Source organism: Oncorhynchus gorbuscha, linkage group LG18 (assembly GCF_021184085.1).
Source record: "Oncorhynchus gorbuscha isolate QuinsamMale2020 ecotype Even-year linkage group LG18, OgorEven_v1.0, whole genome shotgun sequence".
Lineage (NCBI taxonomy): Eukaryota > Metazoa > Chordata > Actinopteri > Salmoniformes > Salmonidae > Oncorhynchus > Oncorhynchus gorbuscha.
The window spans coordinates 41769561-41796981 of NC_060190.1; the positions used below are offsets into that span (position 1 = coordinate 41769561).

The following is a 27421-nucleotide window of genomic DNA, read 5'->3' on the forward strand; positions in this document are numbered from 1 at the left end:
AATCGGATGATGAGTAACAACTGAATATTCAGATCTATGTTATTGATGAAAAGTACAAATAATCTTAACATTGGTTCCAGTGATGGAAGAAGTATAAACTATTGAATTGCACTTACTTACAGACACATTTTTCAAAGTATAAGAAAATTAGATGATCCATGACTTTCGTTGGTGCTTATCGTCTACTGGTCTAATGGGTCCTCGGATCCTCAAAAAGTTCTACAGCTGCACCATCGAGAGCATCCTGACTGGTTGCATCACAGCCTGGTATGGCCACTGCTCGGCCTCCGACCACAAGGCTCTACAGGTAGTGCGTACGGCCCAGTACATCACTGGGGCCAAGCTTCCTGCCATCCAGGACCTCTTTACCAGGCAGTGTCAAAGGAAGGCCTTATGAAGCTGGTTGGGAGAATGCCAAGAGTGTGCAAAGCTGTCATCAAGGCAAAGGGTGGCTACTTTTGAAGAATCTCAAATATAAAATATATTTTGATTTGTTTAACACTTTTTCAGTTACTACACGATTCCATATGTGTTATTTAAAAGTTTATACAAATAAAGAAAAACCCTTGAATGAGTAGGTGTGTCCAAACTTTTGACTGGTGCTGTACATATTAATGTCCTCGACTAATCTGTACCCCCCCACATTGACTCGGTACCAGTGCCCCCTGTATATAGCCTCATTATTGTTATTTCATTGTTACTGTTAATTTTTTTAAACTTTAGTTTATTTAGTAAATATTTCCTTAACTCTTATATTTCTTAAAACCGCATTGTTGGTTAAGGGCTTGTAAGTAAGCATTTCACTGTAATGTCTACCTACACCTGTTTTATTCGGCACATGTGACAAATAAAATGCGATTTGATTTGAATAGATTAAATCCACAACAAGAGCAAACTTTCAACAAATGCATTTACAATATTGCAGGCAATTATAGTTTCATTAGCTTTATTACATAAATGGCTTAAAATGTATTTTTTAAAACAAGTTGTGGTTTAAAATCTGAGTAAAACCATCCCAGGAAAATCTGTGATGTGAAGAGAAGCACTCTTTGCTGTGACAATAAAACAAAAACAAAGGATTTGGTCTTGAAGGGCAACTCCACCACTTTTCAACCTCATATTATCTCCAGCACCAATCCAGTATCTACATCTTTTGGGGTGGCAGGGTAGCCTAGTGGTTAGAGTGTTGGACTAGTAACCGGAAGGTTGCAAGTTGAAACCCGCGAGCTGACATGGTACAAATCTGTCGTTCTGCCCCTGAACAGGCAGTTAACCCACTGTTCCTAGGCCGTCATTGAAAATAAGAATTTGTTCTTAACTGACTTGCCTGGTTAAATAAAGATAAATAAAATAAATCTGTGAATACTGTGTCTTTTTGATGACATCATCAAAGGTTAAAACAGGTTTTTTTTAAACAGTGATTTTTAAACTTTGACATTCGAGGTGAAGTGGGGTGCAAGAAAATACCCTCCCTCTTGGTTACTTTTAATCCTACCATGTGATGTCAGAGAGAAGCATTTTTTATTACCTTTTTTCTAATCGTTTTAACCACAGATCGCTTTCACATATGTAGACAATGGTACTGGAGAACATTAATGAGGTTGAAAAGTGGCAGAGTTTTCCCTTCGAGACTTCAAACAATCAAACTTACTAAGAGTTCAACAACTTGGTGATATAAAACCCCTTAGCACCAACGCTAGAGGAGAAAGTTGGTGTGGAAACATTACACTGCATAGTCCTGATTTCCACTGCAATTCAAATTAAACAGAAGTTCCGAATTAAGATTCAAAAATGTGAAAGGTCATAGCCTAGGTTTTTTTTTTTGGTAAAAATAATTTTCAGACTATGAGAAGGAAAGAGAAAGTGTGTTGAAAATCAGCAGACAACCATTAACACTGAGCATGCTGCTTACTAAAGTAGGTTTACATTTAAACTTACCATAGACTAGCCATGGCACCAGCGAGCAGTCAGGCACACACAGTGACAGCATCCTGTCATAACACAGCTGGTGGCTGACAGACCATCTCCAGAGGGACCATCTGCTCTCCACAGCATCCCATCATATACACACAACATTTTAAAACCAATAGCATCGTGCTGAGCGAGGAATGATTATCAGATACTTGCTGCTCCTGAAACACTACAGGATGTAAGAATTCAATATGTATGTGGTCTTTCAGAGAGACACCAACTACAGAGGACATTATTTACAAAAAGCCTGTATTAAGTATTGTATTTAAATTCTTAATTTCTGCTCCCATTACATGGCTCAGTAGGCCTACTTTCATGTGCTTTCTTGTCACGTTAACTTCCTAACGTTGATTGTATGGTTAAGCTTGGCTGATTCCGTTCATCTCTCAAGCTCACATACTTTAATGAGGAATAAAATAGAACTCCATATTTGGTGATCTGTTCTTTACATGTATGACTAGTTTGTTAATGTACCATGTTCAATGTTTATCATTCAACTGGCTCAACTAAAGCTGCACTTTTTTCTCTCTCAACTTTATAGGACATAACCGAAAAGCATGTCCATGACAACCATTTCTCTATATTCATCATGTGATATCATAATTTAATACAATTATGAAACTATTCAGATCTTTGCAACACTTTGTAACTAAACTCTGCTTCAAACGGTCTCAAAGAAAGTGGTATCTTAGTCTGTGGTTCAAGGAAGAAGTTAGCATTCACTCTTAGGTGTGTAGTACATGTGTAAAAATTAATACAGCAACCAGAACCAATTCAGTTTATCTCCAAGTCCTTGAATCCATTGAGAGGTGTGCAATCTTCAAACTCTGAGCATCTCTGTCTCTAGATACAACTACTGTGTTACTGCAGCTCACTTCCCAGTCCCACCAAGTCTTTGGGCACAAATGTCATACCCCACATCATACTGTACAGATAACTGTAGGTGAACAATTCACAGGGGGTAAGTCAGTGTCACAGAGTTGGGTCAGGTCAGAGGTTAGACTTAGGTCCACTGTTGACTGGGATGGCCCTGAGCTCTGTCCGCATGCACAGGTACTCTCCAATCACAGCCATCAGAGCCATGCAGGCCACGTTGACCAGCCACCAGGACAGGGCCGCCGGGAAGTGGGCGTTGTAAATCCAACAGCCTATCATGTGGAAGAAGTGCACAGTGACGGTGAAGTCCAGACACTGCTTCCCTCGTCGGATGAAGAACCACAGGCCCAGGGCACTGACGGAACAGGGAGACAGATGCACCATGAAGGACAACATGACTCAAAACAGGTTGATCTTTCAATTGAAGTGCGTGTGTAAATGTAAAAAAAAAAGTTTTATTCATAGCTCATAATTTAGTAAAATTACCAAACATTAAAGGGATACTTTGGGATTTTGACAATGAGGCCCTTTAGCTACTTCCCGAGTCAGATGAACTCATGGATACCATTTGTATGTCTCTGTGTCCAGTGTGAAGGAAGTTAGAGGTAGTTTCGCAAGCAAATGCTATCTAGCAATGACTGGAAGTCTATAGTATGTAGTAGCATGCTTCCAGTCATTGCGCTAACACTAGTTAGCAATTGGTCAAGAGCTAGTTAGCAACTTCCTTCAAACTGCATTTAGAGACATACAAATGGTATCGACGACTTCATCTGACTCTGGGGAAGTAGATAAAGTATCTCTTTAAGATTGTAGTCTATTATAGAGCATAATGAATTATTGACCTCATAATAAGCCAGCCTTTCATCAGTGGTACATGACTAGACTTCTTCATACCAGTGAAGTGTTGAGTGAACATGTAGCACTCAGATTTAGGCCAGGGAGCCCAAAATAAATGTTAATGGTGTAGATACTCCTCTAAGAAAACAAAATGGTCCAAACCTCATGTCTCTATCATAAAAAGTTATTGGAGTTTTTACCCTTGTAGGATGGCCAACATTAGGGTGACTAAATCAATTGAGACTAGACAAATAAGTAGTCAAACATTTTGGAAAATAGCATTGCGTCACCTAGGCTGGACGTTATGCAACAGGCTCACCGTTGAATTCATGTTTCTTCTCAAATCCGGAGGATGTAAACAATTCAAAGGTAAAATAGACATCTATTTTGAGACGAGATATGTAGTATTTTTACACTTTAGTAGACGTTTTCATATTCATGTGAAATTCCTGTTCTTTTAAGAAGATTTATCACAAAATCTCTGAAATGTCAACGAAGCACTGAGCATACCGCAAGTTCTTTATTTTCAAAGCCTTTTACATTTTATTCAGCACGTCATGCTAATTTAGCTTTTCGCGACCAACGGAAACAACTTTGCAGATGACCACAACATGTAAAATCATCAAAAAGTCCCTGTGAGAAAGCGCACCGCTCTCTCAAGAGCTCCAATGTATTAGCTTACGAAATCAGACTTTTTGGATATAATGTTAATGATATGTTAGAGAAGGACTCCGCTGAACAACTCAGAACATTATAATCATATTTATCTTGGTAAAATGCATTTTATAACATAAGGAAGTGAAATTATCACCAAATCGCACTTTCACCCAGAGTGGTTGGACAACATAGCCTCTGCAGAAGTTAGGGCATTCATACTTCTTGCACTTTGAGGAGCAGAGCTACTGTCAAGGAAAGGAGTTTATGCACGACATACCACCCTCACCTAATCATGTCAATGTGGTTCTATATGGAGCCCTCGCATGGTCGCAATGCAGACTTTGATTTGGCCTCCGCAGTCCTTCGGAGGCCCCCATTTGCATCAGATGTACGGAGCCGTAACAAGCATAAATCGACTTTTAGGCCCATTCACTTACCAGGTAAGCGAGTTCAAGATGAATGCCATCATTGAGAGTCTGCCCTGCATTGTTGCAAAACCAAGAACCTGCAAGCATAGAGCCATGTTATGAGTCAGTCCACTGTCAACTCAAAAGAATAAATAGAAAATCATCTAGGACACATTTCACGAGGACACACCTCATAACTGAAGATCTGGTCCAGCGATCTGTTGGTTTGTACGAGACTATCCACTCCAGCCAGCCACAGACCCAGAAAGCTGTAGTAGATGCATTGCATCAACACAATCTGGGACAAGATGAGGACCGGGTCCCAGATGTAGCTGCGGAAATGACTGCCCATTCCAACGCTTAAGGAGGGGACACAGGGAACCCCGAGCAGCTGACAATTAGTGCAAGGCTACTCCTCTGATGTATAGGGAGTCAGTGACTCAAGACCTGAAATGAAATGGCAGATATTTCACATATTCATTTCAATTGAGTTAGCTAACTAGTACATGACGACCTAGCTAACTAGCTGTTATAAGCATTATTCTAGTTGGCTAGTTAGGCTAACAACTTTGCTAGGCTTACTTGCCAACGAACTAGCTAACTGTTAATTAGCTAACTAAGTGACAAACGCGTGTTTTACATGACCTCTTGTATAAAACATGTTAAAAATCTAGCTACTTGATAGCTGACCGACATTGGCTGACTGGCTTGCTAGCAGTACGTCAACAACTGGTTGATAGCTTCCTAGCTAGCTTTCCGGAAGATACCGACCCTACCATTTCGCTTGTTTACACTGATTGAGCTGCACTGAGGTCGGGACGCAATCATCATTAAGACACCTTTGGAGCTGGCGAGAGATACGAGTTGGAAAACGTACCTCAATACTGGGACGGCATATGCAATGTACTCAATGTTACGAATTTCACACTACTCCATCGAGAAGATCTAAATACTTCTCCTTTTTTCCAGATTGAAGCCCTTTTCGTCATCATGCTAGCTACCAGTAGCCATTATGGAATGGCATGTTGTGTTGAACAACATAGGAACACTAATAGTATTTCAATCTTCTCCGTGGAGCAGTGTGGATAATGGTACCCTTTGGAGTACAGTGGCATATCATTGCATTGAGGTACGTTTTCCGAACCCATATCTTGCGCTGGCTCAATTGTGTCTTAATGTTACCACGATGGCTTTCCGAGCTCAGTGTAAACAAGCTTAACCGTAGGGTCGGTGTCTTCTGCCTGGCAACCTAGCTAGCTACCTACCTAACATAACTTAGCTGTCTTGTTAGCAGTAGGTATTATTGACTTTACAAAGCGTCGCCTACTTTTACTGATATTCAATATCGAGTCGGAGTGTTAGGTAGTGAGATATCCAAAAGTACAACAGACATTAAATCCCACCATAAAGCTACGAGATAACCTGGAGCTGATGACGAATAACAGAAAACAGCAACACAATCGACCCGGAAGAGATGTTCCTCTATTTCACAAGAAAAGTATGTTGTATCTGGAATGGGAAGGGAAATCCGGCTATTTGAAAAATGATTGAAAAAAAGGTTGAATAAAAACGTTATTTTTTCACTGCTTTTGGCTGCCGAGGTTACTACTTCTGGTGTTAGGATTTTGTTTTAAGGCCTTCACAAGTTGCAGTAATGTATTTAATTCTTCTGAGACTTTTATTTTGACACACATTTCTTTCCTCCGTTTCTCACACTGAAAGTTTGCAGGGCCAAGAGGAAACAAATTAAAGTTTCTAGCGATCAACACAACACATATTAGGTAGGTCTCCAAGACAATGCCATATCAACGTTTTGAAACAATTACCGTTGCTTAAATGCTTTGCTTACTTCTCTCTCACAAGTAATGTAAACCACTACTTCAAGGTCTCAGAGCAAGTGACGTCAGTGGTTGAAACGCTATTTAGCGCGCACCACCGCTAACTCGGTAGCTATTTCACATCCGTTACAATTGCAAGCAACCTAGTGTAACAGCCACAGTTGTTCAGGTTGCGTATGTTTATAAGAACTGTGGCCTGGGGCGTTCGTACACTTTAGTTTAACTTTACTCCGAGATATGCTGGCATTACAGTTCACATGGCATATCACTCCTACCGTCTGGCTACTGTGGAATCCCACAGTGCCAATACATGGACTGGATTATGGCATAATGTTCACTACATTATACCTATTATTTTGTGTAAATGGGGATAACATGGACAGGTTTGTTCATAACAAATAAATAAGGTTAATAACAAGATGCAATCGTTTGCCGTTAGAGAAAAGAGAGAACATCAATTTAGTTTATCTTTGTGTAGCCGATGTGAAATGGCTAGCTAGTTAGCAGTGGTGCGCGCAAGTGGCGTTTCAATCTGTGACGTCACTTGCTCTGAGACCTTGAAGTAGTGGTGCAGAGCGTCCCTGGTTCGCGCCCAGGTCGGGGCGAGGGGACGGACGTAAAGTCTACTGTTACAAGGGTCGCGGCTTTTGTGGAGCGATGGGTAACGATGATTCGTTTGTATTCTAAAGTAATTAGAAACAGGCATCTATTTCCTAGGCTGTATTATCAGATCAAATTGTATCAGTCACATGCTCCGAATACAAAGGTATTTCAGTGAAATGCTTACTTATGAGCCCCTAACCAACAATGCAGTTTCAAGAAATACGGATAAGAATAAGACATAAAAGTAACAAGTAATTAAAGAGCAGCAGTAAAATAACAATAGTGACACTATATACAGGGGGGTACGATTACAGAGTCAATGTTCGGAGGCACCGGTTAGTTGAGGTAGTATGTACATGTAGGTAGAGTTATTAAAGTGACTATGCATAGATGACAACAGAGAGTAGCACGGGTGTATAGAGGGGGTGAGGGGGGCACTACAAATCAAATCCAATTTTATTTGTCACATATACACGATGTGTTCCGGAGTTCTAAATTGAGCAGCTGCTGAAAAATGAGCTCCTGTATATATTGAGATTTAAATGTTTTTTTAGAGTGAAGTACATCGAAAAAATCAAGAGAAAACTGCAAGACTCAATAGAAGACAAAACAAGGAACAAACCAAAAAAGACAGGCTTTTGAAAAATTTACTATTTTTCATAAAATTGTACAGTTATCTTAGCTAGCTGAATTGCTAGCAGAATTGTTTACTTGTTGCTAAGCAGTTGCTAGGGACTCTCCTGGAAGAAGCTAGCTAGCTTACAAAGAATAACAACAAAAAATATCTAGTTAACAGAAGAAAGGAAGACAAAAGAAGGACAAAAGAAGGACAGAAGAAAAAGGAAAAGAAAGAGGACAACAAAGTGAAACAGTCAGCACTTCTATTGCAACTTCGTATTTCGTCGTCCTAACGTAGTCTACACTGCTATCTGCCCAGAAGCTAGCCAGCTAGCAAACGTCCACCGTCTACCGAATAGCAGCACTGTAGAAACTATTACACTCAATTGAACGACTTGATTAGTGTAGTGTTAGCTAGCTACATAGTTGTCTTTGCTGTCTTCGTATCCAAGATAATTGTGTAGTTTAGAGCGTGTAGTCTTAGAGTGATTATCTTAATTTACTGAGGTTAGCTAGCCAGCTATTTGTCGTCCTTAACGTAGGAGACACTGCTAGCTAGCCAACAGCTAGCCAACGTCTACTGAATAGAACTTCCGCACTCAACAACCCGGTCGCATTCCGCTTCGCTCCACAGGTAGTATCATATTTTTCATTTCATTTCTTTACAGCACAACGGTTTGATTTGTTTGATCGTAGCTAGCTACATAGCCATCTGTGTATCAAAGATAATTGTGTAGTCTAGAGCGATTTTCTAGGTTAGCTAGCCAGCTATTGTCGTTCTTTTAACGTAACGTAACGTAATCAACACTGCTAGCTAGCCAGCTAGCCCCCGAATAGCAGCACTGTAGAAACTATTACACTCAACGGAACGACTTGATTAGTGTAGTGTCAACAACGCACCCACTGCCAGCTAGCCTACTTCAGCAGTACTGTATCATTTTAATCATTTTAGTCAATAAGATTCTTGCTACGTAGCTTAACTTTCTGAACATTCGAGACGTGTAGTCCACTTGTCATTCCAATCTCCTTTGCATTAGCGTAGCCTCTTCTGTAGCCTGTCAACTATGTGTCTGTTTATCCCTGTTCTCTCCTCTCTGCACAGACCATACAAACGCTCCACACCGCGTGGCCGCGGCCACCCTACTCTGGTGGTCCCAGCGCGCACGACCCACGTGGAGTTCCAGGTCTCCGGTAGCCTCTGGAACTGCCAATCTGCGGTCAACAAGGCAGAGTTCATCTCAGCCTATGCCTCCCTCCAGTCCCTCGACTTCTTGGCACTGACGGAAACATGGATCACCACAGACAACACTGCTACTCCTACTGCTCTCTCTTCGTCCGCCCACGTGTTCTCGCACACCCCGAGAGCGTCTGGTCAGCGGGGTGGTGGCACCGGGATCCTCATCTCTCCCAAGTGGTCATTCTCTCTTTCTCCCCTTACCCATCTGCCTATCGCCTCCTTTGAATTCCATGCTGTCACAGTTACTAGCCCTTTCAAGCTTAACATCCTTATCATTTATCGCCCTGTCAGGTTCCCTCGGAGAGTTCATCAATGAGCTTGATGCCTTGATAAGCTCCTTTCCTGAGGACGGCTCACCTCTCACAGTTCTGGGCGACTTTAACCTCCCCACGTCTACCTTTGACTCTTTCCTCTCTGCCTCCTTCTTTCCACTCCTCTCCTCTTTTGACCTCACCCTCTCACCTTCCCCCTACTCACAAGGCAGGCAATACGCTCGACCTCATCTTTACTAGATGCTGTTCTTCCACTAACCTCATTGCAACTCCCCTCCAAGTCTCCGACCACTACCTTGTATCCTTTTCCCTCTCGCTCTCATCCAACACCTCCCACACTGCCCCTACTCGGATGGTATCGCGCCGTCCCAACCTTCGCTCTCTCTCCCCCGCTACTCTCTCCTCTTCCATCCTATCATCTCTTCCCTCCGCTCAAACCTTCTCCCACCTATCTCCTGATTCTGCCTCCTCAACCCTCCTCTCCTCCCTCTCTGCATCCTTTGACTCTCTATGTCCAGCCATCCCCTATCCTCCAGGCCGGCTCGGTCCTCCCCCCCGCTCCGTGGCTCGATGACTCATTGCGAGCTCACAGAACAGGGCTCCGGGCAGCCGAGCGGAAATGGAGGAAAACTCGCCTCCCTGCGGACCTGGCATCCTTTCACTCCCTCCTCTCTACATTTTCCTCCTCTGTCTCTGCTGCTAAAGCCACTTTCTACCACGCTAAATTCCAAGCATCTGCCTCTAACCCTAGGAAGCTCTTTGCAGACCTTCTCCTCCCTCCTGAATCCTCCTCCCCCTCCCCCCTCCTCCCTCTCTGCAGATGACTGCGTCAACCATTTTGAAAAGAAGGTCGACGACATCCGATCCTCGTTTGCTAAGTCAAACGACACCGCTGGTTCTGCTCACACTGCCCTACCCTGTGCTCTGACCTCTTTCTCCCCTCTCTCTCCAGATGAAATCTCGCGTCTTGTGACGGCCGGCCGCCCAACAACCTGCCCGCTTGACCCTATCCCCTCCTCTCTTCTCCAGACCATTTCCGGAGACCTCCTCCCTTACCTCACCTCGCTCATCAACTCATCCCTGACCGCTGGCTACGTCCCTTCCGTCTTCAAGAGAGCGAGAGTTGCACCCCTTCTGAAAAAACCTACACTCGATCCCTCCGATGTCAACAATTACAGACCAGTATCCCTTCTTTCTTTTCTCTCCAAAACTCTTGAACGTGCCGTCCTTGGCCAGCTCTCCCGCTATCTCTCTCTGAATGACCTTCTTGATCCAAATCAGTCAGGTTTCAAGATTAGTCATTCAACTGAGACTGTTCTCCTCTGTATCACGGAGGCGCTCCGCACTGCTAAAGCTAACTCTCTCTCCTCTGCTCTCATCCTTCTAGATCTATCGGCTGCCTTCGATACTGTGAACCATCAGATCCTCCTCTCCACCCTCTCCGAGTTGGGCATCTCCGGCGCGGCCCACGCTTGGATTGCGTCCTACCTGACAGGTCGCTCCTACCAGGTGGCGTGGCGAGAATCTGCGAGATCTGTCTCCTCACCACACGCTCTCACCACTGGTGTCCCCCAGGGCTCTGTTCTTGGCCCTCTCCTATTCTCGCTATACACCAAGTCACTTGGCTCTGTCATAACCTCACATGGTCTCTCTTATCATTGCTATGCAGACGACACACAATTAATCTTCTCCTTTCCCCCTTCTGATGACCAGGTGGCGAATCGCATCTCTGCATGTCTGGCAGACATATCAGTGTGGATGACGGATCACCACCTCAAGCTGAACCTCGGCAAGACGGAGCTGCTCTTCCTCCCGGGGAAGGACTGCCCGTTCCATGATCTCGCCATCACGGTTGACAACTCCATTGTGTCCTCCTCCCAGAGCGCCAAGAACCTTGGCGTGATCCTGGACAACACCCTGTCGTTCTCAACCAACATCAAGGCGGTGGCCCGTTCCTGTAGGTTCATGCTCTACAACATCCGCAGAGTACGACCCTGCCTCACACAGGAAGCGGCGCAGGTCCTAATCCAGGCACTTGTCATCTCCCGTCTGGATTACTGCAACTCGCTGTTGGCTGGGCTCCCTGCCTGTGCCATTAAACCCCTTCAACTCATCCAGAACGCCGCAGCCCGTCTGGTGTTCAACCTTCCCAAGTTCTCTCACGTCACCCCGCTCCTCCGCTCTCTCCACTGGCTTCCAGTTGAAGCTCGCATCCGCTACAAGACCATGGTGCTTGCCTACGGAGCTGTGAGGGGAACGGCACCTCAGTACCTCCAGGCTCTGATCAGGCCCTACACCCAAACAAGGGCACTGCGTTCATCCACCTCTGGCCTGCTCGCCTCCCTACCACTGAGGAAGTACAGCTCCCGCTCAGCCCAGTCAAAACTGTTCGCTGTCCTGGCCCCCCAATGGTGGAACAAACTCCCTCACAACGCCAGGACAGCGGAGTCAATCATCACCTTCCGGAGACACCTGAAACCCCACCTCTTTAAGGAATACCTAGGATAGGATAAGTAATCCCTCTCACCCCCCCCCCCCTTAAGTTTTAGATGCACTATTGTAAAGTGACTGCTCCACTGGATGTCATAAGGTGAATGCACCAATTTGTAAGTCGCTCTGGATAAGAGCGTCTGCTAAATGACTTAAATGTAAATGTAAATGCAATACGAAACATGTCCCAGTCCACGTGATGGAAGCAGTCTTGGAGTGTGGAGTCAGCTTGGTCGGACCAGCGTTGGACAGACCTCAGCGTGGGAGCCTCTTGTTTAAGTTTCTGTCTGTAGGCAGGGATCAACAAAATGGAGTCGTGGTCAGCTTTTCCGAAAGGGGGGGCGGGGCAGGGCCTTATATGCGTCGCGGAAGTTAGATGATCCATGTAACAATGTAACAATGATCCAAGGTTTTACCACCCCTGGTTGCGCAATCGATATGCTGATAAAATTTAGGGAGTCTTGTTTTCAGATTAGCTTTGTTAAAATCCCCAGCTACAATGAATGCAGCCTCCGGATAAATGGTTTCCAGTTTGCAAAGAGTTAAATAAAGTTCGTTCAGAGCCATCGATGTGTCTGCTTGGGGGGGGATATATACGCCTGTGATTATAATCGAAGAGAATTCTCTTGGTAGACAATGCAGTCTACATTTGATTGTGAGGAATTCTAAATCAGGTGAACAGAAGGATTTGAGTTCCTGTATGTTTCTTTCATCACACCATGTATCGTTAGTCATGAGGCATACGCCCCCACCACTCATCTTACCAGAAAGATGTTTGTTTCTGTCGGCGCGATGCGTGGAGAAATCCGTTGGCTGCACCGCCCCGGATAGCGTCTTCCCAGTGAGCCATGTTTCGGTGAAGCAGAGGACGTTACAGTCTCTGATGTCCCTCTGGAATGCTACCCTTGCTCGGATTTCATCAACCTTGTTGTCAAGAGACTGGATTGGCAAGTAGAATGCTAGGTAGTGGTGCGCGATGTGCCCGTGTCCTGAGTCTGACCAGAAGACCGCTACGTTTCCCTCTTTTACGAAGTCATTTTTTTGGGGGGTCGCTGCATGCGATCCATTCCGTTGACCTGTTTGTAAGGCAGAACACAGGATCCGCGTCGCGGAAAACATATTCTTGGTCGTACTGATGGTGAGTTGACGCTGATCTTATATTCAGTAGTTCTTCTCGACTGTATGTAATGAAACCTAAGATGACCTGGGGTACTAATGTAAGAAATAACACGTAAAAAAAAAAAAAAACTGCATAGTTTCCTAGGAACGCGAAGCGAGGCGGCCATCTCTGTCGGCGCCGGAAGTTAGCCATATGACTAGATGTTCAGGAGTCTTATGGCTTGGGGGTAAAAGCTGTTTAGAAGCCTCTTGGACCTAGACTTGGTGCTCCGGTACCGCTTGCCATGCAGTAGCAGAGAGTAACGATCTGTTTACAGGTCCTCAGCAATTTGAAATAAATTTTGTCCTTCTGAAACATTTTGTTTGTCAGATAGCCAAGGCCTTCAGCAAATGTCACTACAAAAGTATAACATTCTGCCATCAAACCTCCAAAGACATTTTATCAAGTTCGCCATTGCTATTTCCTTTAGAAACTGCCTCGGCCTAATTCTAATACTAATACTTCCAAAGTATACAACAAATAGGGGTGTTATTGTCACCATAATGATGGGCATTTTTCAGGTGAAGCTATAATGCTCGTTCCACGCGCGCACAGTTTCAAAATGCCGGGATTCATCCAATGGCATTGAAGAGTATACCACCTCAGTCACTGGCTTCATCAATAAGTGTATCGATGACGTCATCACCACAGTGACCGTACGTACATATCAAAACCAGAAGCCATGGATTACAGGCGACATCTGCACCGTCATAAAGGCAAGAGCTGCCGCTTTCAAGGAGAGAGACACTAATCCAGATGCTATGCCCTCAGACAAACCATCAAACAGGCAAAGCGTCAATACAGGACTAAGATTGAATCCTACTACACCGGCTCTGACCCTCGTCTGATATGGCAGGGCTTGCAAACTATTATGGACTACAAAGGTAAACCCAGCTTCGAGCTTCCCAGTGACGCGAGCCTACCAGACAGGATAAATGCCTTTTATGCTCGCTTCGAGGTAAGCAACAAGGAAGCATGCATGAGAGCACCAGCTGTTCCAGACGACTGTGTGATCACAGTCTCCTTAGCCGATGTGAGCAAGACATTTAAACAGGTTAACATTCACAAGGCCGCAGGGCCAGTCGGATTACCAGGACGTGTACTCAGAGCATGTGCTGACCACCTGGCAAGTGTCTTCACGTACATGTTCAACCTTTCCCTGACCGAGTCTGTAATACCTACACGTTTCTAGCATACCACCATAGTCCCTGTGCACCAAAAAAGCAAAGGTAACCTGCCTAAGTGACTACCACCCCACAGCACTCACGTCGGTAGCCATGAAGTGCTTTGAAAGGCTGGTCATGGCTCACATCAACACCATCATCCCGGAAACCCTAGACCCACTCCAATTCGCCTACCGCCCCAACAGATCCACAGACGACGCAATCTCAATCGCACTCCACACTACCCTTATTCACCTGGGAATAAGGAACACCTATGTGAGAATGCTTGTTCATTGACTACAGCTCAGCGTTCAACACCGTAGTGCCCACAAAGCTCATCACTACGCTAAGGACCCTCAGACTAAACACCTCCCTCTGCAACTGGATCCTAGACTTCCTGATGGGCCACCCCCCAGGTGTTAAGGGTAGGCAACAACACATCTGCCACGCTGATCCTCAACACGGGCCCTTCAGGGGTTGGTGCTTAACAGCTTCTACCCTCAAGCCATAAGACTGCTGAAAAATTAATCAAATGGCCACCCGGACTATTTACATTGACACCAACTCCCTTTGTTTTTACACTGCTGCTACTCTACTTGCTGTTTATTATCTATGCATAGTCACTTTACCCCTACCTACATGTACAAATTACCTCGAATAACCTGTACCCCCACGCATCGACTCGGTACCGGTAAACCTTGTATATAGCCTCATTATTGTTATAACTTTTTTTTTTATTTTTTTACTTTAGTTTATTTAGTAGATATTCACTTCACTCTATTTTCTTAACTGCATTGTTGTTTAAGGGCTTGTAAGTAAGCATTTCACAGTAAGGTCTACACTCGTTGTATTCGGCTCATGTGACAAATTACATTTGATTTGACGGGGCTGATTTATAACAGGAAACATGCCTATGTATGGTGTGCTCCAAATATAAATCTCAATATATGTGTATGTGCACAGTCTTTTACGAAATGGTGCATGCAGATATTTAGTGTGAAATGGAAGCAACAGTTATAAATGAGGCCCCAGGTACTCTAATAAAAAGTTCACTCCCGAAACAGTGACATTGGGCTGGGAAGTTGGCAAGCTGCACAAGATAGAGGTTGAAGTTCAGTCTCGGTTAGAGAAAAATAACTACCGTGAGCTAGAGAAACATTACTTCAATACTAGGCTACTCGGGGTAAGACAACCAAAACTCTCACAAACACTTAATAATATTTTATATTCTCATCTGTATGTTTGATCATTGCACATGTTCTTCTCTACATAGGGAGTACTGACTGGCTAGCATGCTTCGAGCACACATGTGTGTGTCGGTGCTATGTCGTCTCTCAGACAAGTTTGTGCTTCAATGGGTCAACATCGACAGGAAGATAGGATGTGTCCAACCTGCAGTGGGTAAGAAAGTGATCGATTAAAGTGATGCTACAAAGGTTTTGTTTACTTTTAAGCCAGAAGTTTTGAAAGTAGCGCTCAAGAGCCAAAAAGGTTTCCAAAAATTGTGCACACGTCACATACATGTAACTGCCGAAACAAAGGAAACACTTGAGTAAATGACGGATACAAAGTATATTGAAAGCAAGTGCTTCCTGAGTTAATTAAGCCATTCAAACATCCCATCATGCTTATGTAACCGGTGCTGTACCTCTGCGTTGTGTGTGATCGATTGAGACTAAAGACATGGACTTCGGAGATCAGGTTGTTTTAATATATCAGAATTCTCTCTCACATTTGGAGAGCACAAATATGTTCTGCCAATTGTCACCTCTTTTCTACAACAGATGACTGGGATCAGTCGAGAAGCTAGCCATCGTTCACACATACAATACCTTAGCTAGCTAGTAACCACATGTTGAATTCAGAATTTTAATATCATCCTAAAAAGTACAATTACAATTGCATCAACAATACCATACAGTTATGAGTAAACTCTAAATATACAACATTATTCATGAACAAAACACTTTGTGTCATGACTTTGTGCCTAAAGGAATCTAACTTTTCTGAAGACGACAGAAAAAGCGTACCTACCTCTCCTAGTGCATCAAAATGATTTCAGCAGGGCAAAACGTAAATATGCGTTCCCCTATTCCCAGGATACAGGCATGCATAGTAACAAAACAACATGCTATATTAATATCTGAACCTGGTGAAATTCACAAAGTATTTGAACAACTATTACACTTAGGGTCATGTATGTATGTATGTATGTATGTATGTATGTATGTATGTATGTATGTATGTATGTATGTATGTATGTATGTATGTATGTGTGTGTGTGTGTGTGTGTGTGTGTGTGTGTGTGTGTGTGTGTGTGTGTGTGTGTGTGTGTGTGTGTGTGTGTGTGTGTGTGTGTGTGTGTGTGTGTGTGTGTGTGTGTAAAAATGCCCAGTTGCCTATTATTTTGGCTACCATGGCTAGAAGAAGAGATCTCAGTGACTTTGAAAGAGGGGTCTCAAAGGAGCATAGGGGGTTTAAAGGGTGTGTGTCTCAGTCATCAGATTTCAACCCAATTTAACACTCATGGGAGATTCTGGAACAGCGTCTGAGACCATATTTTCCAGCACCAAATGTTGGAATTTCTTATGGAAGAATGGTGTCGCATCCCTGCAATAGAGTTCCAGACACTAGTAGCATCTATGTCAAGGCGCATTGAAGCTGTTCTGACAGCTTTGGTGGCTCGTGGTGACCCAAAACCCCCAACTTTATTTGTATTATTATTACTTTTTATTCCTTTATTTTGGCAGTTACCTGGACATGTATATCACATCATTGTTCTCGAGTCCTGTAACGTGTGCATAAAGAGAGTAAAAACAAAACTGTTATGTGCATGTGCTCTTTGGTGTGCACTGAGCAGACTTGGGCCCGCCATGCAACCTCATTGGACAATACTGGGCTGACCTGATCCCACCTCCCACTTTTAGTTTGCAACCTCATTGGGAATCATTCCACCTGCCAATCAATTGTCCATCACTAGCATAACGGTAGGGTCGGTATCTTCTGGAAGAAGATACTGACCCTACTGTTATGCTAGTTTACACTGAGCTGCACTGAGGTTGGAACGCAATCGTGGTTACATTAAGATCTGGTGCCGGAGCAAGATATGGGTCGGAAAACTCAAATTTGACCTTTATCCACACTGCTCCATTGAGAAGATGTATATACTGCTAGTTTCCCTGGAAAACGGCCCTTTTTGCCCTCATGCTAGCAAGCAGTAGCCACCGTGGCCATTTTGGAATGGCAGTGTCAGCATATCAGCTCCTTTGTTGTTCAACGGAACTCGCCATTCCATTATGGCTGCTGTGGCTACTGGTATCTATCATGAGGACGAAAAGGGCAGTTTTATGGGAAAACTAGCAGTATTTCAGTCTTCTTGATGGAGCAGTGTGGATAAAGGTAACATTTGGAGTACAGTGGCATATCCCATCCCTGCATTGAGGTAGGTTTTCCGACCCATATCTCGCGTCGGCTCCATGGTGTCTTAATGTAACCATGATTGCATTCCGACCTCAGTGCAGCTCAGTGTAAACAAGCGCAATGGTAGCGACGGCATCTTCTGGCAAGTTCCAAATGATCCAGAAACTATAGAAATGTGATGTATGCTCTCTGTACAATATGTGGAATGATATCCTAATATTAAATTTTTATTCTCAAAATGAGAAACATGGTAGACTAAATTATTAACAGTTTGATCGTTTTACAAGCTCCCTTCCCCGGGCGAGAAAGCCAAAGTTTTTCCAGCGAGCAGGAGTCACCTGTCAATTTGATCATGCGATTACAGATAATCCTGAATGATGAGAAAGTTACAGGTGGTCAAAGATCATACCCCCAAGACATGCTAACCTCCCCTGTTATTAGTAATGGTGAGAGGTTATCATGTCTTAGGGGTATGATCTTTGACCACCCGCAACTTTCTCACTCATCATTATTCACAATTCATACAGGATTATCCGTAATCATGGGAGTATCCACATTCATTTAGAAGTGTTACATAAACCCTGTATATTCTATTCTTATTTACAATAAGTGACTCCAAAATGACACAATACATAATTTATCATTGGGCACAACATAATCTGAAACACAACCAAAACAAACTACAAATGCACACATCAAGTTTGTAGAGTCTCAAGCTTGATGTAGGCATTGCGTGCTAGCAATATGCGACCAAATACCTTTCACTACTCTAATACACTATAAGTGCATTTGTCCAAATACTTATAACACCTTCAAATGGGGGGACAAGATGTACTGTCTCCTCATAGGAAACATTTGATCACAAATCCAAAATGGAGTATTGAGCCGAATTATACGTTTTAGCTCTGTCCAAATAAGTAGAGGAATGTATGTATGAATTTGTGAATATCCATCGTCCATTTTGCATGATGATGTGTTCTGTCCTCCAATTCGCATGATATGTTACGAATTCCAATATGTAGAATTTGAAAATGCGCGTTCACTAAGTATTGCGTGTCTTTCACCGACAGGAGAAGATTACAGATGGTGTATTATGAGCCGTACATTGACACGTCAAGTCCAAAAAGGAAGGTTTAAAAAAATACTGACGTAGTTTTCTTTCTCCGTTTATTCACTTTAAAAGACGTCATATCCCTCTGGAAGCACATTACATTGACAAAACTTTTGTCCTTGTCAATACAGATGATGTTGTAACGGTTTTCATCCAGGACCAAAATGCAGCGCGGTTATTTATATAAATCTCTTTAATGAAAGATGAAACCGTGAACACTACAAAATAAGAAACCGTGGAAAAAAACGAAACAGTCCTAACTGGTGCAAAACACAGAGACCGGAACAATCACCCACAAAATACCTAAAGAATATGGCTGCCGAAATATGGTTCCCAATCAGAGACGACGATAAACACCTGCCTCTGATTGAGAACCACTCCAGGCAACCATAGACTTACCTAGAACACTCAACTGAACACAACCCCATAGACTACAAAACCCCTAGACAAAACAAGACACATAAATCACCCATGTCACACCCTGGCCTAACCAACATAATAAAGAAAACACAGAATACTAAGGCCAGGGCGTGACAGATGTTCTATGTGACTATCTTTCTTTTACCTTGACTTTCCCACATTTTCCATTTACTGAAACACCTGTGTCTCACCAGGGCTATGAAGCAGCCACAGTCTACCTCCTTATATCTTGTCCTTTTAAATTGTAACTAAATTACATGAAGTGCAAAATCCCTTGTTTGATCCCATGTTTCGGTGTGCTTCTTAGGCGAAGTGAGATGGAAGACATGTAGACCAGCTCCCTTTTTTGACAGCCAAGCCCAACCGCGCCCTCATAGATGAGCCGATTACCCTAGAGGGACGTCACCTCCCCCCCTCACTCACCTATTACGGTGCGTGCCCGGATGCATAATGAGGACGGTGACCTGTGGGAAGCATTTTCTCACTACAACACAGATGGGAGGGGTGTTGTCAACTGTGAGTCACGTGACCGAGCTACAGTATGCAGGGACTGGGAATTTGATAGCAAATGGTTTTATTTGAACTATCATACTCTCCTCTCAGACTCTCCTCTCAGACTATCTCACCCTCTCTTCATTCTCCCTCACCTAACTCTCTTCTCCTCACAGTGAGCAGGGATGAGTCTGTAGGGGGTTCCTATGTGGGCTGTGAGCCCATGGGACTATTCTGGGCCCTGCAGCCTGCACCTGGAGAGAGAGAGGGTCTGAGGTGGGAACAGGGATAATAATTAACAAATGCAAAGCCATGGACACATTGAATATGATTCAGAGACGCATGCTTTTGATCAACAAAGTCAATCAACACAAAATATATTTTTTAAAGGGATAGTTAATAAAGGATAATACCATTTTTTTATATATATATATACACACAAAGACTGTATCCAACCCCTCCTGGACCATTATATATATATATATATATATATATATATAATGGTCCAGGAGGGGTTGGATACAGTCTTTGTTTTGTATGCAAAGCCCATGATAGTGACAGTTTCATCTGTGTATTTTCCCACAGGCTGCGGAAGAAAAACGTTGAGACTCCGTACTCTGTACAGTTGTCCTTATTAGAGGGTCACGTTCCGGTTCCATCCAAGGAGCAGCGACAGAGAGGGGAACGGGAGCTGGCTGCAGTGACTGTGGAACGCTGGTACATGGCACCAGGGGTCCGGAGAACAGAGATCCGGCAGAACGGAGTAGTGGGGACCTTGTTCTTACCCCCAGGTTTTTTTGTGTTAAATTGTACATATCAAATCATGTTTAGAATCTTTGATTATAGCACGATATATATTACAGAGTATCTTTACATAAAGTATTATGACTGAGACTTTATTCCAATACTCAGGGTATTTGGTGTTTTCTGTTGTTGCCTCCATAGGTCCAGGTCCATTCCCAGCCATGGTGGACCTGTGGGGTATGGGCGGGGGGCTGATAGAGTACCGTTCAGCCTTGTTTGCTTCCCGAGGCTTTGCCAGTTTCTCCCTTGCCTACTTTGGCCATAAAGACATCCCTGGTCCACTCAACACTATCAATGTGGGAGATGCCTACTTCAAGGTAATAAGGTGGTAGTGCTATGTTTCAAAGTACCAAGGTGATTCACCCCTGTATGTACCTAACATTCTGGCACCTGAGCAAAACTTTATTTTCTCCTTGTTTTCTCCATGGGCATTGACAGACTGCGTTACAGTTTCTCCAGGACCACCCCCAGGTGTGTGGGGACAGGATGGGGGTCATGGGCCTCTCATTCGGGGTCTACCTGGCTCTGCGAATCGCCACTCAAATTGATTTCAATGTAAGTCTGGCCATACAACCCCCTGAAGTGGTCATCTGAATGATTGTTTACTAGTCATCAAACAACTATTAGCCTTGGAAATATGAAATCATGTTTATACCTCTTGTGTTGTGATCAAGAACTGTTTTGTCTGATGTAGCCTGAGGTGGAATGACCAGCATTTGGGCAAATAAGAGAGTAGAGACTAAAGGCTATATTCAAATATGAAAGGCCTATTAGTATGATGAGTAATATGAGTCTCCTTGTAGGACTGCATCTGGTTTGAAATACCTGGTATTCCCATTCACTCATTTTTTCTCCCTCAGCCCAGGTGTGTGATCGGAGTGAATGGTCCAATAGGAAGTTTCAACAAATTCTCGGACAGCGACGGCATGACAGGAAGCTTTGAAGGGTTAGTTACCATGCAAACATATAACAGAAATAAGGTTTGAGAATGAGAGTATGCCTGAAAAGATGACTTGACAGAAACTAAATTAGGCCATTCTCAATCTATTGTGTTATTGCTTAAATAGGGATGCTGCTCTTTTCTTATCCCACCCACTGTTATATTATGTTATAGGAATCAGACGCACTGGAGTTACGATGAAGAGGGCTACGTCAGTTTCAGAGAAGTGACCACGCCCAACAACATTCCACCTGAGAACAAAGCAAATGTACGACCCTGAGTGACCCTCTCAAATATTGATCGGGTCAATAACCCCCCTCCAGCCAGCTGCACAGAATTGTAAAAAAAAAACACATTTTTTCAAGCAGAACATATTTTATTTTGAGAATCGGTGTGAGGAGTACTTGTGCATCTTTTGTGGCAATTCATGTAGAATTTGATTCAGAGGGTTACCGGTACATTAGCCTCAAGGCTTCCCTAATTGGAAAGGAGCCGTGACAACAACTTGATTTGGAGGTATTGCTACACAAGACTACCTGTACATCTACAAAGATATCATCTATCTGTGCAGGTTGAAAACCTGTGCTGCCCCCTACTGTGCATTGTGGGTGAAGACGACTTGAGCTGTGCAGCTATTGAGAACGCAGATGAGGTAAGCCTACTTCATGGGATTTCCTTACCATTAAACTACAATATGGCATACTATGGTAGTATATACAGTTATGGCCAAATATATTGGTACCCTTACACATTTCTTAAATAAGTCCTTATTTCTACTAAAATAACTTTACATTTAAAAAAACAATTAAGTGGGTCACCATTACATTGTTATTGTATTTTCAACATTTCAGAACCACTTTTATTTTTGTAAACTTTAGTTTGCAATTTTAATTGAGAAAATAAAGGAAAATGGTATGGGCTTAATTATTGGCAACCCAGACCTAGTACTTGGTTACACAGCCTTTGGCCAAGATAACTGCAGACAAATGCTTCTTGTAGCCATCATTGAGCTTTGTGCACCTTTCTACTGACAATTTGGGGCCATTTTTGAGAATAAAACTTCCATATTTGAGGGGTGCCCTCCACCAACTGCTGTTTTCTGGACTCTTCTGCAGAACAGTCCTTCTTAACCATTCCTGGATGCTTTTTGATGTGTGTTTGGGGTCTTTGTCCTGCTGGAAGAACCACAACCTTCAATGATGCCTTGTGCACGTTCAAGGCCTCCAGTACTAGAGGCAGCAAAGCAACTCCACAGCATTATCAAAACTGACCCATATTTGATTGTAGGGAGGGTGTTCTCATTGAATGCTTCATTTGGTCATCAGTAAACACAGCGCTGATTTGTATGGCCAAAGCGCTCTAATTTTGTTTCAATTCAACACTTCCCCCAGAATTTAGTTTTTTTGCATGCAGTTATCTTGGCCAAAGGCTATGCAACCAAGCAACCACTAGCTCCTGGGTGCCAATCATTTTCTCCATGCCATGTTTTTATTTTCTTTACAACAATAAATGTGGTTCTGCAATGTTGAAAATCCAATAACAAGGTGTGACATCCAAATGTTTTTTTTAAATTTCAACTGATTTTAGAAGAAATTGGGAATATTTTTTTTTAAGTACAAGGGTGCCAATATATTTGGCCACAAATGTGTGCTAGTCATAGCTGCTGAGAGTAATAACTTTTTCAATGTCGAAGTCAAAAGCTGTGACCAGTTGAATGAACCGATATTTCCTTGGTTTTCAGATTGAGAAGAAGATTAAAGATGCTGGTAGATCCCACCTGTTCACCCGCCTGTCATACCCCGGTGCTGGTCACCTGATTGAGCCGCCCTACACACCCAACGCCCGAGCCTCCATGTGGACCACACAACCCAAGAAACGTGGGTGGTCCTCTCCTCCCATACACACCTTCACCTCTCTTTCATATTTAGTTTGTCATGCAATTCTGACCTTGTTTTCAGTGATACTTTTTTTTACAAATAGTCATGATTGTATGATAATCACACAGAACATTTATCAGTCCTTTATTCTTGATTTATATATCCACTTACAAGCACTAACATATGTATTCAAATTTAAAGGGTTTCCAAATAAGGGTATTTGACAAAATGGTAATAGACATTATAATTAACATACAGTATCTCAGAAATGAGAGAACTACATTATGATTTGTATTTTCAGGTTATTTTACATGCTGTCCTGTTGTTTTTCCATATAGTGATCACTCTCTGGGGAGGGCACCTGGCACCCCACGCTGCTGCCCAAGAGGACGCCTGGAAGAGGACCCTGGAATTTATGGAACGCCATCTAAGGGGAAAGGAAGACAAATAGCCTTTTGACCACTTTGGGATAGAACGGTCCATCTCATATGCATCACTCCTCAATGCAAGACTCAAAACTCACCCAACTGTCCAAATTCAAGTGGACTCAATGTTTTCTTTCACTATTTTCACCATACAGATTTTTATGTGAGTGTCTATGTATTGTTGTCATTGATTTGTTTGATTTTTATAAACACAACTATTATACCATAATAAAATCAATGTAATGTAAACAAAGTTGCTTTGTCATCATTACATCATCTTTGTGTGTGAGGGTTACACAGTATGCATGTGTGTTTTGCTGGTCACACACAGACACTCGCTGAAATCTTTCCCTTTACATTGTGTCACTAACGGCGGTGATCCGTGCTGAAGAGATCATGGCACGTTGATGTCATCATGGCGATCAGAGCGATAAACTCTTGGAAGTCGATCTCCAGGTCTCCATTCTGGTCCAGGTCTGCAAACAGCTCATCCAGAGTCTCTTTCTCTTGGATATTCTTAAGAGACAAGAACAGTCAACTGTGAAGAGTAATCTGTGTCTGATTAAAACTTGTGTCAGGTTATTGAATTGAAAATGTCCTATGGGCCCATACATGCTTATAATAAGTAATAAAGCATTCACCTGCAGGCTTTAAGTAAAGTGTAATCATATAATACTCATCTAAATCATTACAATCAGCAGTTTAATATAATGCATTATTGTATCATTTTTTAATTCCTACAGAAGGCTAAAAAACGATTCCTATTTTTCTAATTGGATGTAGGCCAGTGGTATAACACCATGATGACACACTCCAGCTGAATTGAAATGATAGAGGGTGTTGTCATATGTAGTAATATACTCAGAGGATAGACATATGGGCTGTCCCAAATGGCATCCTATTCCCTATTATAGTGCACTACACTTGTCCAGGGCCTGAACTGCTCTGGTCAAAAGTAGTGCACTATATAGGGAATACACTCTTAGAAAAAAGGTTATTCGGCTGTCCCCATATGATAACTTTTTTGGTTCCAGTTAGAAAGAACCATTTTGGGTTCCATGTAGAACCCTCAGTGGAAAGGGTTCTACATGGAACCCAAAAGGGTAATTTATACCCTGGAACCAAAAAGGGTTCTTCAAAGGGCTGTCCTATACCTAGATGGTGACAGTCAAATAATTATTTTAGGTTCAAGATAGCACATTTTTTCCTAAGAGTGTAGGGTTCCATTTGGGATACACACAGAGAGTGCCTCACAATTATGAAGTGACTCATCTCATTATTGACAAGATCTTTGAGCTCTGCCTTCTTCAGCTTGCACTTGTGGCCCGAGTATTTATGGAACACATGGATGATGGCGATCATGGCACTCTCTAGCTCTGACATGTTCTGCTCAGTTCTCTGTCAGGAACACAGAACCATATAATTACATATAGAACATTCCAGGCACAGAACAGACACAACAAGCATAAATCACCTTTCAAATCTATGTTTAAAAGGCCCAGTGCAGTCAAAAATGTGATTTTTCTGTGTTTTATGGGAACACCTTCCTAATATTGAGTTGCACCCCCTTTTGCTCTCAGAACAGCCTCAATTCGTCAGGGCATGGACTCTACAAAGGTGTCGAAAGCCCTCATGTTGACTCCAATGCTTCCTGCAGTTGTGTCAAGTTGCCTGTATATCCTTTGGGTGGTTGACCATTCTTGATACACACAGGAAACTGTTGAACGTGAAAACCCCAGCAGCGTTGCAGTTCTTGACGCACTCAAACCGTTGCGCTTGGCACCTACTACCATACCCCATTCAAAGGCACTTAAATCTTTTGTTTTGCCCATTCACCCTGAAATGGCACATATGCATAATCCATGTATCAATTGTCTCAAGGCTTAAAAATCTTTCTTTAACCTGTCTCCACCCCTTAATCTACAGTGATTGAAGTGAACACTAAGAGGTTGAAATAAAAAAGTGAAATTGTGAAAATGATGACAATGCACTTTTAGTGTAAGAGCTGTTTGAAAAGACTGCCTGAAATTTCTACCTGTTTTTGGTGGGATGGAGTTTTGGCCTGCCTGGTGATATTACCAAATTAGTTAATAGACCAAAACGAAAGAGCATTCCAAACAGCTAGTTTTCAGTTTTCCACTCCCAACTCAGACCACTCCCAGACAGTCCTAGATAAATTCTTGCTTGAGAATTGCTCTTTGCTATTTTTGTTTCTCTTTGACCATTTAATTGAAAACAAACACAGTAAGGAGCTTAGTTGTTACCCAGAAATGGTTTGATATTGAGATAAAAAATAGCTGCATTAGACCTTTAAATGACTTTGTATGTTCAGAGTTTTGGTTAATACAATTACTGTAGGGTACCCATATACACAAATATATATATATATATATATGTCAATATTATTTAAGTAAATTGGAATTAATAGGAAAGTTTTTTTTACTAGTTTCGTAGACACTCCCTATAAGATTAGTAACATCGCCAGTCTTATGAGGCATATTTAGAACTGTATAGTATTATAGGCTATGATTTAATTGTACGTGCTTTCATATTGCTCATCGCTCCTTAACTAAACTCAATGCTCAAATAGGTCTACATTGTGTTTGCCTTATCGTCTTATAAATGGGAAAAAAAGCTCATTCAGATCAACTGACCATAGATTGACAAGATGTAAAATACAAAATTACATTGATAACTACAGAAAGACACTTGAGGCGTGGGACAATACAACACCAAAATGATTTTCCTCAACTAACTACACAAACAATTCCACACAAATGCAATAAGTACTGGTCAATTATTTGCTTTATTATATTACCTGCATTTGAAGACAGAACCCAACCGTCTTTTGCTGTATTGTGAGGCTTGGTAGGCTAACGACAAACTGATGCTCTAAGCCTGAGACACTCCTTGATTGCGTCCCAAATGACATCATATTCCCTTTATAGTGCACTTTTTTGACCTCGGTCCAAATGGCTCTGGTCAAAAGTGGTGCACTATATACAGTTCCTTCAGAAAGTATTCACAGCCCTTGACTTGTTCCACTTTTTTTGTGTTACAGCCTGAATTTAAAATGGATTACATTGAGATTTTGTGTCACAGGTCTACACACAATACTCCATAATGTCAAAGTGGAATTATGTTTTTTAGACATTTTTTTTATTAATTACAAATGAAACGCTGAAATGTCTTGAGTCAATAAGTATTCAACTCCTTTGTTATGGCAAGCCTAAATAAGTTCAGGAGTATACATTTGCTTAACAAGTCATATAATAAGTTGTATGGACTTATTCTGTGTGCAATAATAATGTTTAACTTTATTTTTGAATGACTACTTCATCTCTCTAACCCACACATACAATTATATGTAAGGTCCCTCAGTCGAGCAGTGAATTTCAAATACAGAAGTCGTCCAATGCCTCGCAAAGAAGGGGACCTATTGGTAGATTTAAAAAATAAAATAAGACATTGAAAATCCTTTTGAGCATGGTGAAATCATTCATTACACTTTGGATGGTGTATCAATACACCTAGTTATTACAAAGATACAGGCATCCTTCCTAACTCAGTTGCCAGAGAGGAAGGAAACCGCTTAGGTGACTTTAAAGCAGTTATAGAGTTTAATGGCTGTGATAGGAGAAAACTGAAGATGGATCAACAACATTGTAGTTACTCCACAATACTAACCTAATTGACAGATTGAAAAGGAGGAAGCCTGTGCAGAATAATAAATATTTGAAAACCTGCAACCTGTTTTGCAACAAGGCACTAAAGTAAACTGCAACAAATGTGGCAAAGTGGCAA

The 27421-nt window shown here is 42.4% G+C and overlaps 3 protein-coding genes across 10 annotated transcripts; 1 reads left to right on the top strand and 2 right to left on the bottom strand.

Annotated features, from left to right (window-relative positions):
* Positions 1–929: 929 nt before the first annotated feature.
* LOC124003977 (protein SYS1 homolog) lies at positions 930–6251 on the bottom strand. 4 transcript variants are annotated; one of them, XM_046312682.1, is made up of 4 exons: positions 6152–6251; positions 4939–5195; positions 4779–4846; positions 930–3202 (listed from the first exon to the last, which is right to left on the bottom strand). In XM_046312682.1, the coding sequence occupies exons 2-4, from the start codon at positions 5098–5100 to the stop codon at positions 2962–2964; spliced, it is 471 nt and encodes a 156-aa protein (XP_046168638.1). In that variant the 5' UTR covers positions 5101–5195; positions 6152–6251; the 3' UTR covers positions 930–2961. The 4 variants fall into 4 exon arrangements, with proteins under 4 accessions (XP_046168638.1, XP_046168639.1, XP_046168637.1 ...); XM_046312683.1 differs by having other exon boundaries at positions 6171–6222; XM_046312681.1 differs by having other exon boundaries at positions 6076–6213.
* Positions 6252–6406: 155 nt separating this feature from the next.
* On the top strand, positions 6407–23866 carry LOC124003938 (acyl-coenzyme A thioesterase 1-like). 5 transcript variants are annotated; one of them, XM_046312593.1, is made up of 12 exons: positions 6407–6529; positions 15402–15529; positions 19387–19595; positions 19748–19847; positions 20157–20362; positions 20517–20692; positions 20814–20930; positions 21236–21321; positions 21490–21583; positions 21887–21967; positions 23057–23192; positions 23531–23866. In XM_046312593.1, exons 3-12 carry the CDS (start codon positions 19523–19525, stop codon positions 23641–23643), a joined length of 1182 nt encoding a protein of 393 aa, XP_046168549.1. In that variant the 5' UTR covers positions 6407–6529; positions 15402–15529; positions 19387–19522; the 3' UTR covers positions 23644–23866. The 5 variants fall into 5 exon arrangements, with proteins under 5 accessions (XP_046168549.1, XP_046168548.1, XP_046168551.1 ...); XM_046312592.1 differs by lacking the exon at positions 6407–6529 and adding an exon at positions 15003–15311; XM_046312595.1 differs by lacking the exon at positions 6407–6529 and adding an exon at positions 15003–15311 and having other exon boundaries at positions 19387–19510.
* Positions 23320–26544, bottom strand: LOC124003940 (protein S100-B-like). The gene is made up of 4 exons (XM_046312599.1): positions 26436–26544; positions 24872–25015; positions 23975–24133; positions 23320–23619 (listed from the first exon to the last, which is right to left on the bottom strand). Exons 1-3 carry the CDS (start codon positions 26439–26441, stop codon positions 23984–23986), a joined length of 300 nt encoding a protein of 99 aa, XP_046168555.1. The 5' UTR covers positions 26442–26544; the 3' UTR covers positions 23320–23619; positions 23975–23983.
* Between the last annotated feature and the right edge of the window lie 877 nt (positions 26545–27421).